The 19,082-nt window shown below is 45.2% G+C and overlaps 1 protein-coding gene and 1 non-coding gene across 2 annotated transcripts; both read left to right on the plus strand.

The window, feature by feature from the left end:
* The first annotated feature begins 885 nt into the window (after positions 1 to 885).
* On the plus strand, positions 886 to 957 carry trnaa-ugc (transfer RNA alanine (anticodon UGC)). Its single transcript has one exon. It is a non-coding gene; the product is annotated as a tRNA-Ala (tRNA).
* A 423-nt stretch (positions 958 to 1,380) lies between these two features.
* Positions 1,381 to 19,030, plus strand: si:ch211-166a6.5 (clustered mitochondria protein homolog). The gene is made up of 26 exons (XM_061261204.1): positions 1,381 to 1,713; positions 4,061 to 4,194; positions 4,489 to 4,660; positions 5,034 to 5,171; positions 5,748 to 5,908; positions 5,998 to 6,152; positions 6,309 to 6,431; positions 8,225 to 8,360; positions 8,535 to 8,627; positions 9,025 to 9,806; positions 9,912 to 9,985; positions 10,072 to 10,179; positions 10,847 to 10,947; positions 11,039 to 11,191; positions 11,281 to 11,343; positions 11,521 to 11,756; positions 12,148 to 12,232; positions 12,345 to 12,498; positions 12,950 to 13,089; positions 14,512 to 14,592; positions 15,235 to 15,360; positions 16,184 to 16,293; positions 16,706 to 16,799; positions 17,176 to 17,295; positions 17,784 to 17,857; positions 18,318 to 19,030. The coding sequence occupies exons 1-26, from the start codon at positions 1,668 to 1,670 to the stop codon at positions 18,826 to 18,828; spliced, it is 4,170 nt and encodes a 1,389-aa protein (XP_061117188.1). The 5' UTR covers positions 1,381 to 1,667; the 3' UTR covers positions 18,829 to 19,030.
* The last annotated feature ends 52 nt before the right edge of the window (positions 19,031 to 19,082 follow it).

The following is a 19,082-nucleotide window of genomic DNA, read 5'->3' on the forward strand; positions in this document are numbered from 1 at the left end:
TGCGCTCATTTACAACAGGCAGCAAATGTGCCTTCGATTGCAGAATTCAAATGTTTTCCCTTTTCATTAAACCTATTTGCCCCCTTTATTCGCTAGAGAACGGGCACCTACGCCTCTAGTTCCGATATTTTCATGAACATGTTGGGTATATAGGCAGTAGTTAAGCCCTTTCTTCCCTTTGGAACAATATATTTGGTTTTGGAATATCGCTACTTTTGCAATACTTGTAAATAACTCAATTTTGTGAACGTTGCCCTCATTTGCCGCTTGCGAAAGCGAGAACACTTATTACGTCTCATTTATGAAGTACTTTACTTGATTCATAATCCCATGTAGGCCACGTATAAAGAAATCATAGTTCGGCCTATTTTATAAATGCGCCACATGCACAATTCCACGCGTGAATTCCGATGCAGTCAATGAAGCTATGCTACTTATTGATGAGAAATCTTTTAAGCGATAGTTTTCTGGGATTTTAGTTTTAATATATGACCCAGACTGTTTTGTGTGTGAAGAACAAGGACATTGCATAAGCAAGTCGCTGACGACCTGTCGTCTTTACAATACGGTATAGGGAGAGTATTGGTACATCCTACATGTCTTCCAAACCAAATAACTTAAGCTATGTGTACTATTGTAACCTAATACAGATTTACCCCTTGCTCTTCGTTGTTGCTTGAATGGGCAAGGAAATAGGCTTACACTGCAAGTAATTCCAAAACAACTGTTTGTATATCAACCGATTATGCATCCAAATAATTAGGGACACGTATAATTTTATTTTCGGTTGGAGGAGCTATTTCGTGGGCAAAGCTTTCGGCCCACAGAAAGAACCTAGCACGGATAACTTTTAGACGGATTGCTGTTCGCCGTGCATCTGTAGAAGGGGATGTAGCTCAGTGGTAGAGCGCATGCTTTGCATGTATGAGGCCCCGGGTTCAATCCCCGGCATCTCCAGGGAATATTTTTGTTCGCTGTGAGGGGAGCTTCGTTGAAATGAATTGAAAAAAAGAATGTTTTAGCTGTGGCCACCATCACATAAAACCAAGACAAAACCATTCAAACATTTTGTAAGTTAACAGAAAGATGATCGCAATACATTGCTTAAAACCAAAACACGAGGGATGAGAGTGTGTTCGTGAAGTTCCGGCTATTCTTTTCGGGAATTGTACGTGGATTCTTTGGCTGAATGTGCCATGCCTCCTAAATAAAGCAGAGCAAAGTTAACCACATTTCAACACTGGAGTTACGAAAAAGCTGGGAGCAGGGAAAGTGAAACATTATGCCACACCCTACCTGCTCGGAGCTGAGAGTGAGAAGCGGGGGAGGGTAGTAAACAAACCGAACGGTACGAGGGGTGGATACTAGAATAGGCTGGTGAGCCACACCCAGTCCACAACCTAGGTGTGGCCGAGCGGGCTGCCGCGTAAAGCAGTCAGGCACAAGGAGAGAAGGAACACACCGAGCAAGGGGAAGGTGTAGCGGAGGCACACGAGAAAAACAAGACTTTTTGGGAGAGATTAGGGGGGTCACGGCTGACACAGCAACACCAGGAGCCAAATAACCAAGCCATTTTAGTCAATATCGCGGGCACACGCACAGTAGCAAAGAGCTAGACGGTGAGAAAGAGAGGAGGAAAGCCCACTAAGTAGTTGACTCAGAGAGTGATGAAGGACAGCGAAAAAAAGGAAGGCGGGGACCTTGCAGCCAGAGGTAAGTTGTGGAACGTAACTTTTTGAAACCAAAACTTAGTAAAAAGACATTAAATGCTCCTCTTATCTGTTTATTTCTCCACTTTGACTTCTTTCAAGGCTACAGCACTGTGAGGTTTCTCCGTGTCTGATAAATCAGATTTCTTACTTCACATCAACCTTAGCCAATTGTCTTTGCGATGGAATTTTTAGAAAGAAATTGTGGAGTCCATAACACATCACTAAGTGTAATTGGAGAATAAGACTATCAATATATTTGAAAGGTAAAGACAAGGGCTGAACTCATTGAATCTGGTTAAAGAAGCATAGCAACTTCAACCCTTCCAGAACTCCCTTCTCTTGCTCTCTATCTCTTCTTTTCTCCCTCTTCGTGTCTGGTTCTGCACTTTGAACAACTGCATGCCATGAATTCTGCATTCAAGGCTCACATGATAGTGTCCCAGTTTGACATTAAGCCATTGCATGGATTGACACATCATCTTGGAGGACTGCAGGAGATGTAATATTCACATAATGAGTTCATTGCCGATGAACAGTGCATATGGATTGATGACTTCAAGAGCCTTGATGGCAGTTCTTACACCAAGCAAATGCAAGGAGATATTTAATCATTTTAATATTAGTAGCCTAGTTGTAGTGTTCTGTAGCATGCAGTACTATATTCACCTTTTGTCACTATGGTCCAATTACAGGTAGTTGTTTGACCCACATCCAGAACATTCAGGTTCAAGACATCGATGGCATCTTCCTTACAATGAGATTACCAAATACTTTGCTGAAAGGCGTCTGGTAGGGGAAAGGTTTAGTTTTAAGATGTGTTATGTACTGATCACAAAGCACTGTGCAAACTAAGTAACCTCTCAGTCACCAGATCTAAACCCAGATAAGCATTTTGGGAATTGTTTTTCAGGGCCTGTATGCAGGAATTGACTATATCATACTCTGTGAGACACAAGAAGACTGTCTGGTTCCTCAGGCATTTAGTCTGAAAGAATTTTGAGCTCTAAAAGACACTGAAGCATAATGCTTCAGAAAGAGTCATTTTTGGTTCATTCAACTACAGTGTTCATTTGAAACAGGTTTTTTTATTTATTACCTGGTTGAAACACATTTTGCATGTGCAGCCAAACTCTTGGTCCATACATGGTTATGTGCATTTGCACTTGTTTTTCTCACTGCCTGTATCTGGCAGAGCGGGTGTAATGGTCAAACTCGTTCGTTCAAAAGGAGTGACTCCTGCAGCGTGTCAGCACAGCGAGGTGAGAGGATGCTTTTTCCCATGGTGAATATGGCGTTTAATGGAAGGGTGGTTTTCTCTGGAGAAGCGGCTGTTGGCTGGCGGGGGTCGGCGTTATTGTCGGTAAATGGCTGTGTGCCTCTGTACTCCTGCCAGAACAGGGTGGAGTTCGCTTTGAGAGCTTCAGGTGAGATCGCTGCCAGTAGGCAAATTCTCCAGGTGTCATGTTCAAACGGGTTCCTCGTGGATTCAAGACGAGTCTTGTGCCGTTTGGGATTAAATCCTGATGACACCCACCCATTGCAGAGGGAACTTCCCTCGTTGATTGTAGGGAAACTTTGGGATGTTTTCTTACAATCTTAAATAAATAAAAAAAAAATTTTTTTTTTTTTTCAGTGAGTTCAAGTGGTGAAGCATCTAGACATTTTTTTGCACAACCTGTGGCATGTTTCAATGGTGATCATGTATACCCGTATGCCTGGAAAATGTATGAAAAGGAAGGTATTTTGCGGACTGGACCAAAATATTCGATGAGGTTCTTCAGTGGTGAATGTTAGCTTGCACAATTTGTATAATTCCCTCCCATCTTCCCCTGCGGCGTAGGAGAATAACCGGCTGGATGCCCTAAAGGCTCTTCATCGCTATCCCTCTACCCAGCTCAATCTATTTCATTTCCTGTCTCCTGAGTTCTTCCTCCATTTGACTGGTTCACCTGCTAGTTATTTTGTTCTGCTACTTCATACTATCCAATACTTCTCTCAACAGTTCAAAACCTAGCTTGGGCTGTTTTTCATGAGCTACACAAACTGAGGTTTGCTGCAACGTGATTTAGATTGATTTGGATGTGAAAGTTCACCTTAAACCTAGGCTTGAAAACATAAATACTATCCATACTTGCTATGTCATACTGCTATCCATACTTGTCATCTACATTAATAAAAAAATGAAATTTAATGACATTGAATTGAACATTTATATGTTACATTCAGTTATACAACAAAGTACGTAACCAGAGACAAGTGTGCTGAAAACCTCAGAAGGAAGCGCGATTCAGTGTGTTATACACAGTTTTCATGCACACTCAATCAATGTCATTAATTCCCATAACCAGGTGTCCAGCTCCTGATGAATGGAAAAAAAGGTGTAAACGCAGCCATGGGAACCAAGGAGGATAACGGACATTTGGACGATACTTCATTTCCTGTGAAGATTCAGGGAGGAGGCATTGAGCCTTTCGAGCTAGAGGTGAAGAACTAGTAGTTAGCACCATCTAAGCACAGACAGACCTCAATTGTGATTTGTTAGATGGCTCATGCCACTCTCCCTGAGTGTGGGAAGACAGCCCATGTGAATGTGAATATGTAGAATGTGTGGTCCTATTTTGCATAGGGTGCAAGAATTCAGTTTTAACACTGCAGTGTGTGCTGTCCCATTGGAGGGTGAATGGGAGTGTGCAACTCTGGTGCCATCTGAGGCGTGCATTTGCTGATAGGCTGCTGAGCAGTGTAATGACAGACTCGATGTGCTGTGTCTGTACAGGTACATGGATTCTGGCTGGTCCAGGACACCATCCTGGCTGTGCTGACAAGGGAGGAGGTGCTTCCCAGGACCTCCCTCTCCCTGTCCTTCTCTGGTATCTTGTTGGACCCCCTCTCTGAACTGCAGACCATCAAGGGCCTGAAAGCAGGGGCCACACTGAGATTGGTCGAGGGTAAGTTTCCTAGTCTTGGACCGACTGCAACAGTAGACCTAAAGTGAATGGAAAGGCTTGCTCAACATACACGTGAAGCGAATGCAACTATTAACCGATTCCAGGAGCAGACTTTGTTTTTTTATTCTTGGGATTCTTAGATTGTATTCTTAGATTACGTGAGTGGGGATTACTTGCCAATTCAAATTTAAATGAAGCTTAATGAATCAAAGATTTAATTCTTACGAATCACCGATACCTTGGTGAGGTAAACAAAACTTGGATGTTCTTATTTGTGAATGGATGATTTTATTCTTAATAATCACCGATACTTTAGTGAGGTAAATAAAACTGGGATGTTCTTATTTGTGAATGGATTTGCACCCCTCCGCAGAGCCCTACAGCCCCAGGACGGCCCGTGCGCACCTGGCCAGGCTGCAGGAGCTCCTCCGGGGCTCAGGGACCCAGGACTCCCTGAGAGAGGGCCTGTCCCCCAGCCTTCTGGACACTCTCTGCCCAGCAGCCAGTCCAGGTAGGGGAGCTGTGCTCACTGAGCGTCTCTGAAGGCAACTGTTCTTGAATGAATGAGTCGTTTATTTCGGCCACACTTAACAAGCTTAACAGATTGTGTGAGTATATGACAGACATCATCATGCACGTTTACACCATTTCACAACAATGAAGTTCACACAATCAGTGGCCGAAAAAGGAATAGGCTGAAGCCAAAGGCTTATTACTGCCTATCCTAAACAATCAAAATTGTAATCCTCCATTTTAAGGCTTTTTAAAAAAACTCAACAGAGAGCTACACAATTTCAACTCGTCTCTAAGACTATTCCATAGTTTGACTCCCAAAACTGAAATGCATCTATATTTTACATTGGTTCTCACTTTACATGTTTCAAAGATACACATCACTCTTAAATTATAATTTCCTTTTCTTGATTAGAAAAATCGTTGAATACAAACTGGCAGTGGCGAGGCGGGTGAATGTATCGCGGGGGCTGAAAATATGCAAATACCCCAGTGTGAGCACTCAAGGGCTTTGAGTAATGGTGTAAACTGAGGTGTTCTCAGTCTTCTGCCTTTCTTCTTGGTCCGACACCAGAATCACCTTCAGGTGTTCCCAGCGGGAGAGGGACGAAGCGCTCAGCCAGTGAAACAAAGCCAGATCAAACGCCTTTGGAAGGTCCTCCGCCCGATTACATCCTTCCTGGTTCCCAGGAGCGCCCCCTGCTGCCCCTGCTGCCCAACGGCACGCACACTGAGGTGTGAAACCCTGAAAACCTCCTAAACTGAAAACAATGCATAATTCTGGAGGAGCACATGTTGAGGCGTGTGCGTCTCTTTTTCCCTAGGGCCCAAGCCTCCTCCTGGACGTGTCACTCAGCTGCTGGAATCCCCCTCCTGGTCCTAGAAAGCTTCAGGGTGACTTCCTGTACATAAGTGTGTGCACCTTAGAGGGGCGCACCTTCGACATCACATCCAGTCCGAGAGGATTCTATCTGAACAGGTTCAAATTTTGTTTAGTCTCTTCCGAGTTTTTGCGTTAACCCACTCGCAAGCAGTTCAATCATAGTGTGCCTACACAGAGGCAGTCGTCAGCCACTGTATGGCACATATAGACTCCTTCGGAGGGTGCGTAAACTGTATTATGTCTCTGCCTCAGGTCCACTGTGGACACGTTTGACCCACGCCCTGCCACCACGCACCAGGTCTCTCACTGTCTGACAGACCTGTTGTCTCAGATCAGCCCAGGGTTCAAACTGGGTTTCACTGCACTCAGAAACCGGTAAGTAAATACTTTAATATAGTGAATCAAACAAAAGGTTCCTATGCATTAAACAGAAAACTTTGATTGTGATTTTTGTGTGATATTTATCACTAAGAATACTTAAACACATCATTGAATATGCTTTTGAATGGCTTATGGATCTGCTTCCACATACTTGTTTATGACGGTTTAAACAGTTTGCTGTTTAATTTAATGTCTCAAATATAAGCCATCTCCTATATGTGGATCTACTACAGTGGGGTGCAAAAATGTGGGCACCCCCGGTTTAAATGTCTGTTACAATGAATCTGTCTGTGATCAAAAGCAACCTGAACTCGTACGTTAAACATGAGTCCGTTCTGTAAATTGCCCTGTGCAAAAGTTTGGCAACCCTTTGTTACTCAAAAAAAAAAAGAAAAGAAATTCCACGGCTGAACGTTTTATTCTGAAGTAACGCCATACCTAAGTATCCAACTGCAATGGCTGTTCTGTCTGGTGTTAACAACCATAGGTTGCTCTAAACGGTTATCCAGGGATTTCAGAATGAAGATGGTTAATTTCCACCAAGAGGAAGAAGCCTACAAAAACTTTAAACCTATTTCCACTGTCAGAAACATTATTAGAAAATGGAAGATAAATGTCCAAGAGCTGGTGAGAAATGCTCAGAAGAACCCACATATCACTACAAAAGAGCTGCAAAAAAGAGTTGCAAACACAGGTCTAGCTGTTCACAGGACAACAATACAATGTACTTTAAACAACAAAGACCTATGGCAGAGTTCCCAGAAAGAATGACCTCAACACAAAATTAAGTGTCTGAAGTATGGAAAGAAAACATTGAGAAGCCTGAAGCCTTGTGCTTTGGACTGACGAAACCAAAATTGAACTTTTTGCCCACCATCAAAGAAGGTTTGTTTAGAGAAAAAAGTGTGAAGCCTTTGTAGAGAAGAACACCTTGCCAATTCTGAAGCATGGAGGTGGATCCATTATGCTTTGCAGTTGTGTGGCAGCTGGGGGCACAGGAAATATTGTGCGATTGGAAGGAAGAATGGATTCCATCAAATATCAATAGATTCTAGAGGCTAATATTCAAAGGTCAGTCCAGAAGTTGAGGATAGGTTGGGTATTCCAGCAAAACAATGATCCAAAGCATACCTCGGAATCAACCATGAAGTACCTTGAGGAAAGACGGATGATGGTTTTGGAATGGCCACCACAGTCCCCAGACTTAAATATTGAAATATCAGATATATTAAATATCTGTGGAGAGATCTCAGACATGCCATGCATGCAAGGAGGCCGAAGAATATTTCTGAGGTCGAGGTGTTCTGCCAGGAAGAACGGGGGAAAAATAAAAAAAGCGAGAATTGAAAGACGTTTGCACAAGGCCTTTTTCCTTTTTTATAATTATTTTGAAACAAATTTTCTTTAATAAGAAGTCATCCTTAATATTTGCATGCATATATGATTTGGGTATGGGTAATTACACGTGGGATATTTACATATTTGTAATTCCTGTTCATGCCAATTCATTCATGAGATGAATGATGATGGTGCTAACTACATTTTGAAAGAACCAAGTAGAATTTGTGCCTCATGAAAAAGGCTCTGGTCACTTCAATCAAAGAATATTGCAAAAAACCCAATTCGGTTGATGCAAACCTTTGCTTTTGTTGAGTAGATCATGTTATCGAGGCTACGTCTGTGTGGAGAATTGTTTTTGTACCTGGGTGACTGGGTGTGCGTGCGTGCGTGCGTGCGTGCGTGCGTGCGTGTGTTGGTTTTATGTGTTATCTCTCTGTTCCTATCAGGGCCAGGCCGCCCCCGCTTGAGTCTATGCCCACGCCCTACCGCACCCTCAGCTGGCTGGGCCCGGCCTCCGTCGTGCGCTCTCACAGAAACCCCTTCAGCAGCCGGCTGGGCCTGGAAGAACACATCGGCTCACAGGTGGGGCTGTCTGCATTTTTCCCATCGCTTACATACTTCCCGTAATGTCTGCGTGATCGTGTCATGTGCGTGTGCTTCTGGGTGTTGCTGTCGTGTCCGCATGCGTCTGTACATGTCCCTCCTGGGGCTGTGCCAGGCAATGCTCGGCGTCATGGCGTGGTTGTTCCTACGCAGGCTCCGGACTGGAACGATGAACTGCAGGCAGCTAGGGACCTGCCCCAGGGCAGCACTGAGGAGAGGCTGCAGAGGGACAGAGCCTTATTACAGGTACCCAGCAGGAATGACTCTCACCTACACAAAGGACCTTAAAAATACCCTCTCTGCTGCGGTGGATTTATGCAGCTTCACCTTGTATAATGCTACATGCTATTGCTTTTTGAATGGGTTTGAATTGCATTGATCGTATTTCTTCAAACGAACATTTGTAAATTAGGAGTCGTTTTCGAGACACAAGTTACAATGCTTGAATTTCACTCTACTGTACATACGTACACAGTCCTCGTTTGTCACAGCTTGATGAACGTAAGCAGATGAGCACTGAATGGTACACGCAAATGTTATCTGGAGTATGCAAACACAATCTGACAGCTTTACTTAATGTGCATTCCCACGCTAGCAGGCCTCTGGCGGGTCGTTAATCATGCTCCTGTGTGAATCTCTTCAGGTGAACAGTGCCTTTGTTTGGGCGGCGGCACAAGGGGCGGAGTCCGTGATCGACGGGTGCGTGTTACCAATCAACGGCGGGATGGAGGACCCCGCCTTTCTCTGGGGGGGGCTGTTCTTCAGCCGCGGGGGCGACCGCGGAGGACTCCAGGGCGGGGAGAGGGTCAGGAGGGCCGGCCAGAGACTGGAGCTGAAGGGGGTGCAGGCCTATAGCGATTTGGAGGGGGTGCTGCAGAACCTACACACCCTACCCACTGCTGTGGTGGACTACCGGGGGGTCCGCCTCTCCGCCCAGGGGCTGGCTCCGGGACTGGACGGGGCCGACCGGGGGCCGGACGGTCTGGGCCCCTATAGGGGTCTCCTGTACGGTTACATGGCCGGGGTGCAGGAGAGCCCGCACCGTCGCAAGCTGCTGGAGCTGCTGGCCCACGCCTCCAAGAGCCTGGCCCTCCAGAGGCACGCCGTGCTGGGCCACACCGGCCACCAGGTGCCCCTCTTCACCAACGTCGATGTGCAGGGTCTGCTGGGAGCCGACGGACGCTTCTACCTGCTGGACCTCTTCCGCACCCAGCCGGCCGACGCCAACTTCCACGTGGCGGGGAAGGAGGGCCAGGAGAGCCAGGAGGGCCAGGAGGGCGGGGAGCCGGAGAAGAGCCAGGAGGGCGGGGAGCCAGAGGAGGGCTGGCCTGCCTCGTACCCCGCCGTCACAGGCCTCCCCAGGGCCTTCCCGCACGGGCTGTGCAGACTGCGGCCGGAGCTTCTGCACGCCTTCAGCCAGCACAAGTGAGCCTCCAGCGCCGACCGCGTTTCATCACCCGCGTCCGTGTTCCCGCTGCGTCCCGTCTCCAATGCTGACCCTTCCCCCCCCCCTCTCTCTGCCCCACCCAGGATGTCTCAGTTCTCTCAGCGAGTGAGGGAGAGGATGGAGGAGAGCGGAGGAGCGGAGGAGTCCGTGAAGGAGGGTGAGGAGGTGTTTTAATCCACTGTGAGAGTGAATTGCCCATCTATGCCCATCTGATCCTCGTTGTGTGTGTCTTGTGTGTGGTAGCGCTGGATCTGTGTGGGTCAGAGGCGGTGAGAGGGGCCTGCAAAGACGTGGGCTCTGTCAGCGACATCATCTTTGAGATGCGCTTCAACCCTGACATATTCTCTCCAGGTACGTGTCCGCCTCGGTGACAGTGCAGTAACTGTCCGCCTGCGTTTACGTGTGAGTCTGTGAGCCTCACCATCCTGGTATTATCCCTAACCACTTCCTGGGCCTTGATGCCTCTCTGTGATAGATGCATGCCGGCGTGTTGGTATAGTGCCAGTATGTTTCACTGGATAATGCTGTTATGTTTTACAGGCATTAGGGTCGGCGGGATGTTGTGGACGAAAGCATGAAATGCCTGTAATGTAATGTAATAATAAAATACAACTAGCACGGAAATATCTACTGCAGATGGCGCTTTCGATTGCCATTGAACATTTTACCATTATGTCATTATATTCAATGGAATTCCAAACGGGATGCAACACAACGAAATCAACACAAAATGGACATGGGAAACTACATTTTGGTTTTTCTTTTGGCATTTTCCCCCACAACATGGATAAAGATCTACTTATATTAAACACAATCCTATCCTTGTGGGAACCTGCCTGTATTAATTACCCAGCAACATCACCATAGGAACGTATGTCCTGCCCTTTGTTTCGGTGCCATACTAAAAGTGCTGTTCTGCTGTCTACCGTGATCCTTGTGAACGCAGCGTGAGACTCACCTCAGTGTTTACCTGTGAGCATCACCGTCACCTGTCTGTCTCCTGCCCCCTGCTGTTCAGGTGTACAGTTCCCGCAATTTGAAAGCGGTGCCAATCAGCTGCAGGAGAGGCTCCTACGGGAGGCCGCCTCTTTCATCGTCACCCAGCAGATCCCGGCCTTCGTGAGTGCCACAGCAGTTCATTCCTGCAGCCAGCCGCCGTATTCTTTCCTGTCAATCATGTCGTACGACCAACTGTGTGTGTGTGCATCAGATAGAAGACTGCTTGCAGTTCACCGTGTCTCCAATGGACGGCGCCACGCTAAGGCACGCTCTTCACAAAAGGGGAATCAACCTTCGGTATTTGGGTCAGGTGGTCCGTGTTCTCGACCAGTCAGAGCACAAGGAGCGGCTTAAGCACGTAACGGTAAGCCACCCCCCCTCCCCGTGTGACTCTCTCAAAGAAATGCCTTCACAAAGCCATGTCTTTAAAATCTGTCTTTCTCCATCAAATAGAGACTGGTGTTTGGCGAGATTGCAATTCGCTCTGCACGACGAATTCTGAACACCTACCTGCAGGTGAAAACCATCTCTTCTGTGTTTCTGTGTTTCTGTGTGTGTGTGTGTGCGCGTGTGTGTGCGTGTGTGTGCGCGTGTGAGAGAGAGCATCTGTTCATGCTACATGGCAGTTTAACTGCAATGGAGGGTTTCTGCTTGTCTGTATGACTTTTTTTTTTTTTTCTGCTTCATCTTCAGGGTGTTGAGATCTCCAGCCTATCAGCAGCTGTGAGTCATTTCCTGTGCTGCCTGCTGGTACCTCATTTTAGCCCCGCCTCTGTGGGGGAGGAGCCAAAGAAGCGCTCCAGGAGGCGTGGCCGAGGAGGGGGCGCGGCGTCAGACAGCATGGCCTGGAGCGGCCTCAGTGGATCTGAGCTGTGGAGTCTGATGAACCAGGACGCCAAGGAAACCTACAATATCACTGACACTTTGGGGTGAGTGTAAGCACGTCGACTCACTTCACTGTGTGTCGCTCTGGATAAGAGCGTCTGCTAAATGCCTGAAATGTAATGTAATGTAATGTAATGTAACTCCCCGCAATTCTACTAAAATAATCTGCTGGATTGCACAACATTACGTGACAGGCATTTGACAGAAGCTCTTATCCTGAGCGACGTACAACAAAGTGCAGAACCATAATCAGAGACAAGAGTGCTGAAAGACTCTAGATGGACGTACAGCTCCAAGTACTAGGAATGACCAAATGCATAATAAAATAAATAAAAATAAAATTAGTACACTCAATTGCCAGGATTATAATAAACGGATGGATGTATGGATGACTTCTGCGTATATGAGCGTGCGATAACCGCAATGTTCCCGCAGCACAAGTGTGGACCATCTGGTGGGGCAGTACGGCCTACAGAAGGTGTCCCTGCTGCGAGAGTTGTGTCTGAAGGCTGGGATACAGGTAAGTCTTTCGTCTGATTGTGACCGATTGCAGAACTGTCAACTTGACTGAACTACTGATACAGTTTGAAGCATTCTCTGATTCTCTTGTCTGCCTGGCGGTGTGTCTGAAGCTTCGTCTGAAGGAGTATACTCTGGACAACCGCAGCAAAGCCCCCATCGGTCCAGATGACATCCTTAACGTCCTGCCCGTGATCAAACACGTGGAGATGAGGATGAAGGACGCCTCTAAGATGTTCTGCTCTGCACAGACCCACATTCAGAAGGGTGCGTAATCATTTCATAATAGTAATCATTTCTTATTTAGCTAATACCCCCCTTGGAGTAATACACGGTTAAGGGCCTTGCTCAAGGGCCCATCTACTATGCAGCTATTTTATGAGGCGACATGGCTCAGGTGGTAAGAGCAGTCGTCTGGCAGTTGGAGGGTTGCCAGTTCGATCCCAGTGTGTCGAAGTGTCCCTGAGCAAGACACCTAACTAGCAGGTTGGTGCCTTGCATGGCAGCCAATCGCTATTGGTGTGTGTATGTGTGCGTATGAATGGGTGAATGAGAAGCATCAATTGTACAGTGCTTTGGATAAAGGCGCTATATAAATGCCAATCATTTACCACTTTATCCTTTGGAACTTTGGTTCCTGGGCTGGCTCAGAGTGGAGCAGGTCTGGGTGGATCCTCTGAGAAGCGGACATCCGTCACAATCGCCTTTCTCCTTGCAGGGAACCTCCAGCAGGCCTACGACCAGCTGAAGGAGGTGGCCTACATGTACACCCGCATGTGCGATGACCTCCATCCGGAGGCGTGTGCCTGCCTCAGCTCTCTCGCCCGGCTGGCCTACCTCCTGGGCCGCAGCGGTGAGGTAAGAGTCTGACCGCCGTTAGGTCAAACGCTTATTTAAAACAAGTGGGCAACATTAGCTCAGGTAAGAGCAGTCGTCTGGCAGTGGGTGAATGAGAAGCATCAATTGTACAGCGCTTTGGATAAAGATGCTTTATAAATGCCAGACGCTGATTGCACTCTGATGAAGGAAAAGCTCATGCAGGTGCATGGAACCATCTTGGAATCATCAAAAAGGAAGAGGGAGAAACCGCGCACTGAGGCTTTGACAATTGTAGTCCCAAATTGTGCGGAAATTGAAATCATAATATTTTTGCACTTGTACTTTTAATTCGGGCACTATGAAATTTGTATAATTTTGGACCAGGAATTTGTCACAGCCATTTTTTTCTTGCAGTTTCTTCCTTTTATTTTGGATGATTCAATAATATTCATCCACAACTGACAAATAACTGCAGGAGCTGATGATAGTGATTTCTTTCAAATGGTAAGAAATGAAAGCAATTATTTGACATTTAAATATGGAGTTTATTTGTGGTCTTGTTACTACCTTCAGGCTACCTAGTACTGATACAACGCTAGGAATGTGTTTTTCCTCCCACTTCTCCGTATCACTGTGATAAACTCATTAATTGTGTTCACTGTTGCGATTAATTCATTAATATTCTTAGATGACAACATGCACACTCTCAAGTGTAGCTTTGTCCGTCACCTAAATCTGGTGTGTGGCTTACTCTGTGTAATTTAATACATTAAACAGAGCAATAGCCTCTTGCTTACAGGCATAACTGGCCTGACCACCTTTGCAGTTTCAGTTGAAGCAAGAAACAGACAAATACCATGTTACAAGCACTTGATTTCAATTGCAACACAATTGTAGCATTGTTCAGGAATGGAAGGGTTTCAGTGAACTGATGACAAGGTCTCAGTGCACACTACTGACCCCCCCTGAACCAGGTCTAAGGCTCAAGTTTAAATAATTAACAGTTTAAGTGGCAGTAGGCTATGCTGTTCAGTTTGTCTTTGATATAGCTCCCTCAAGCAGGAAAATGCATCGGTTACATTGTACTTATCGTTCACTGCTTTTAAAAAAAAATAGTTTGTGGCTATTATTATTGTAGACTGTGGTACAGTATTTTGTTATTTTCTTACACCCATCTTTAATTTAAAAAATGGCATAACGCAACTTATTTTCTTCTAACGAAAAATCTTTTCATTTTAATTACGTAGCAGCAGTTTAAATGATAGCTGCAGTAGCGCTTACTTGTGCAAATTACGGATAGACTGCATTTGTAAATTCTGTTTGACGATTAATCCAAACCATACCTTGCAACAATTTTTCTCTTGGCATAATAGGTTATATGTAATAAATGTAATAGCCATGTAAAGTATATGTGAAGACATAATTACCGTTTGTTTTTCCTCCCACATTTCCTGTCCTAAGGCACGCAGTGTGCAGTTGAGAGTGGTGGTGATCAGCGAGAGGGTGCTTGGGTTTGACCATCCCAACACCATCCAGGAATATGTGAGTGAGCAGGGAATGGCCACACAGGGAGGGTATTAAAGACTTAGAGCCAACATGTGTGTTTAGAAAAACAGTACAAACTCTGGAATAATGCTGAGGTGGTACAAGATCACAGCAGTGGAGAATCAAGAACTTGTGACTTTGGAATTACTAGAAGGTTCTGTCTGTGTTGACGTATTGAGCGTCAAAGCTGTCACATCCCAACGCAGCAAAACTGAAATGCAGGGCAGTTTTTCATTGATCAAAATGATAAGACACCTTAAAAGTGCTCAAGAGTACTAAAAGAATGGGCAATATCAAAATACTATCAAATTGCCCTATGACAGCATATTTATGACAAAATCTAATTTTTAGATTTTTAGTTAGAACCCTATACCTCTAATGCTGGGGTGTCAAACTCCAGTCCTGGAGGGCCGCAGTGTCTGCTGGTTTTTGGTGTGTTTCAGCACGAGAGATACATTTCAGCACAAGTCTTTCATTGGCACACACCTTGTTCTCAAGGCCTTAATTGGCTGCTGATTGAAAGGAAACCACAGACACCTGTAAGACACCGCCCTGAGTTTGACAGCCCTGCTCCAATGCCTCGAATGGACACGGTATCTCTGATACACAGTATCTCTGACCCTGGCTGTGTTCCCCCAGGCTCTGCTGGCAGTGTACATGTTTGCTGGTGGGGAGCTGGGCCTGGCACAGCGCTGTCTGTACCGGGCCAAGCTGCTGACGCTGCTGGTCCACGGGGAAGAGCACCCCTTCATGGCCATCCTGGACGTGAGTCGCCCCACCCCCTGCTCTGAGGAAGGCGGCCCTGGCTTCCTCCATCCACCTGACATCAGCAGCCTAAAGCCGTCCACAGTGACATTACACGCAGAGGCAGCTTGAAAATGTTGCCTGTTTATGATCCACATTCAATCAAAAACAGTCGTACAAGTGAAGAAATGTATTAATGACCTATTTAATTCATGGTTTAGGACATAGAAAGCCTGCCACAGAGGAAGGAGATTGAAAGTAGTTTTACAACTGAAATATGTCATAACACAACACAGAGTAAAAAATACCACCACCATACCATAAAAGGTAGGATATAACCCTGTAAATAGCATATGAAAGTATACACTTTCAAGCTTGTTATGATAGATTTTCTCTTATCATCAATGTAAAAGATAAGCATTACATAGAAACTTTCCATTGACAATAAACTGGAAATACACCTTTTCCTACAACTATCGTGGTCCAAAAAAATGTTTTACCTTTGGTCAAAAAGGTAAATAAATAAATAAATAAATAAAAAAGCCAATTTTGAAACCTGTATCTGAAGCATGGAGCCGGTCACAATTACAATAGGGTTTCAGCATGTAGGGTGGTCCTATAAATATATTTTATATTCCTTTATTTGAGCCTTCTAATTATCCGCTCCCCACTACTTCTGTTTCTTCCTTTATAATTTGATAATACATGACTAGATTAGACTAAAACTAACATACTGTATGCAGTCTTCATATCTGCCTATTTACAGTTACAGTTGTACATTGATGCACAGTGTTCACAGCCAGCACTGAGGGACTTGTCCTGATTTTTGTTCTTGCTTTCTCAGAGCTCTCTAGGTTTGGTTCTGCGGGGGGAACAGTCCATTAAATACCTACAGAACGCACTCAAACTCAACACCCTCTTCCGTGGCTCCAATGACCTACAAACTGCTCTCAAGTAACCATTTTAACTATTTTAATCCATGGCATGACACAGGCCTATCTGTATCCATGTGTATTTGTGAAGGCAGAATATTACAATCATGCAAATACTGAACAGTAATCGAAATGTCACTCAACCACACAGATCCGTATCTGATATCAACATCCAGCATATAAAAGTTATTGTTCAAGCTGTACTTCTTGTCAAAGGATACCACCTTAATTGTTTAGATTGCTTTAGAATATCTCATTCAAGTTAGAAATGTGTTTTTCGACTGCTTTCAAGAATAAAGTTTAATTTTGCTCAAATAAATGTTTGGTATGTCCAGTTTTATGCAAACGTTGGACATGCATGTATAAAGACCGCTGCATGTATGGTTGAGTTTATTTGAGTTTGTGAAGTTCATTCTTCCTCTGCTCTTCTGCAGCCAACACTTGCTGGCCCAGCGGCTGTGCACCATGGGAGACTACCGTGGAGCCATGACCCACGAGAGGGAGGCCCTGGCGGTGTTTCAAAGCCAGGTCAGAATCGCATCCTTTCTGCCAAACCTTATGTATGCAATGACCTACAAACTGCTCTCAAGTAACCATTTTAACTATTTTAATCTATGGCATGACACAGGCCTATCTGTATCCATGTGTATTTGTGAAGGCAGAATATTACTATCATGGAAATACTGAACAGTAATCCAAATGTCACTCAACCACTCGTTATCAACATCCAGCCCACTCTATTTTTAACATTTTATATAGAGAGAACTGTGTTCCTGAAAAAGCCACCCTTAAAATGTTTATTTTCATAACACGTTCATGTCCTATCAAAGCCAAATTGCTAAGCTAGACAACTCAATTCCACTTGTCAGCAAGCCTGTTCTCAGTTTTGCGTATCCGTCCGTAGTGTGGTGAAGATCACCCGCAAACCAAGTGCAGCACAGAGTTCCTTGGGGCCATTACCCAGCAGGCAGTGCAGATGGAGCGGTCCCTGCGGCAGGGGGGAGCACAGGGGGTGGACCTTGACGTGAGTGCTCATCGGTCCCTGTACTGATCACTGCACCTCAGCACACGGATCTACTACACATCTGTGTGTCAGATACTCAAACCACTCTGTCTGCCACCAACAATCATTCCACAGTCAAAATCACTTTTTTCCACATTCTGATTGTTGATGTGAACATTAACTGAAGCTCCTGTATCCCGTATCTACATGTTTGTATGCATTGCACTGCTGCCACACAATTGGCTGGTTCAATAAGCACATGAATAAGTAGGTGTAATGAAGTAGAAATGCTCCTAATAAAGTGCTCAGTGAGTGCATGTTTGATTTCTAAAATGAAGGAGCAGTTATACATGTGACAATCTGATTTGCAATATATATGAAGGATCCCTTTTCTTTAGAGAACTATAATTTCCTTTCTTTTCCCTTCTGTTGCCATACTTGGAGATAGGACCAGGCTATTTGAAACCTTTAGCGTGTTCAGCAAAACTGATTTTGTTTATTCCTTGCAGAGTTTAGCTCCGTCAATTGACACCACATTAGAGCAACTTGCCTTGGTCAATAGGATCCTCAAACCAACGATCAGGTAGGAGTCAGTGGTGTGGTGAGTGTGGACCAGGAATGACTTCACTAGCCCAATCTAATAATGGTTACCTATTTTACTAAAGCCTAATTATTTTTACAAGATATTCTTGTAATCACAAAATCGCATGTGGTTAAAGTACACATTGTCAGATTTTAATAAAGGGTATTTTTATACATTTTGGTTTCACCATTTAGAATTTACAGCTGTGTTTATACACAGGCCCCCCCATCTCAGGGCACCATAATGTTTGGGACACAGCAATGTTATGTAAATGAAAATAGTCACGTTTAGTATTTTGTTGCATATCCTTTGCATGTCTTCACTTCCTGATTGTCTGTGACCCATCAACATTATCAGAGTCTGGATATCGTCCTCTCAAGTTGTCCTAGAAGCAGTACTAAAACTCTTTATATAAAGTATATAATGAGAAAATGTGACCGTTACATGATTTCTCTTTTAGCACCACGTATGACGTGTTGAAGGAGAAACTCAAAGAGATGAAAGCATCTATTGATTCGGCCAGTGAGAAATCAGAGCTCGTAGCGGCAGTCAGCGCCGGAGCGAGTGGGGAAAAGCCGGCCAATGGCGTGACGTTTTCAGGGGAAGAAGCGTCGAATGGAGGCCTAGCGGACCAAGCCTCCGCAGTCTCAGATGGAAACGAAGAGCAAGCCACGGCCGGATGCCACCAGGAGGAAATGGGTTCCGGTGAGAAGACGGACGCAGAAGGCAACGCCGGCACAGAACCAGCAGCGAACGGTACAGATGATAAAGCGGTGATGAACGACCAGCTGGAAAAAGCTGAGTCCACGGGAGGAGAGGAGAGCGTAGAAGAAAAGCTAAATAAAATGACAACCGATGACCAGTCAGGAAAACTGACTGATGAAGAGAGCAGGAACCTCACAGCCAACGAGGGCTCAGGATCGGCAGAGGTCAACGGTGAGGAAGGCAGTCACGCTGAAGATACTGGATAGTTCAGGAGCCCAGACGGTGGGGAATCATTTTGACCAGCAAAGATTGATGGAAGAAGGGGCAGTTTAACAGCCAACCGGCGTGTCGAGAAGTCTAGGTGTGGCTGGAAATTCAGTTAAATACAATACTGGGCGGTGGGGGAAGGGGTGGTGTTCATGTGTTGTACTTTCAAAGTTTCACAATAAACATGCAGATTTTGACAAATGTTTGACATGTTTTCTGTTATAGCCCAGCAACCAAAGTATGCACCAAATGC

This window comes from Conger conger, chromosome 11 (assembly GCF_963514075.1).
Source record: "Conger conger chromosome 11, fConCon1.1, whole genome shotgun sequence".
Taxonomy (NCBI): Eukaryota; Metazoa; Chordata; class Actinopteri; order Anguilliformes; family Congridae; genus Conger; species Conger conger.

Bases quoted from the DNA above. Each gene is read 5' to 3' on its own strand.
- si:ch211-166a6.5 (XM_061261204.1), top strand. From the start codon at position 1,668: ATGAAGGACAGCGAAAAAAAGGAAGGCGGGGACCTTGCAGCCAGAG. The intron at 5,172-5,747 runs GTAGGGGAGCTG...GTCCGACACCAG, and splicing joins CTGCCCAGCAGCCAGTCCAG to AATCACCTTCAGGTGTTCCC. The intron at 9,986-10,071 runs GTGAGGAGGTGT...TGTGTGTGGTAG, and splicing joins GGAGGAGTCCGTGAAGGAGG to CGCTGGATCTGTGTGGGTCA.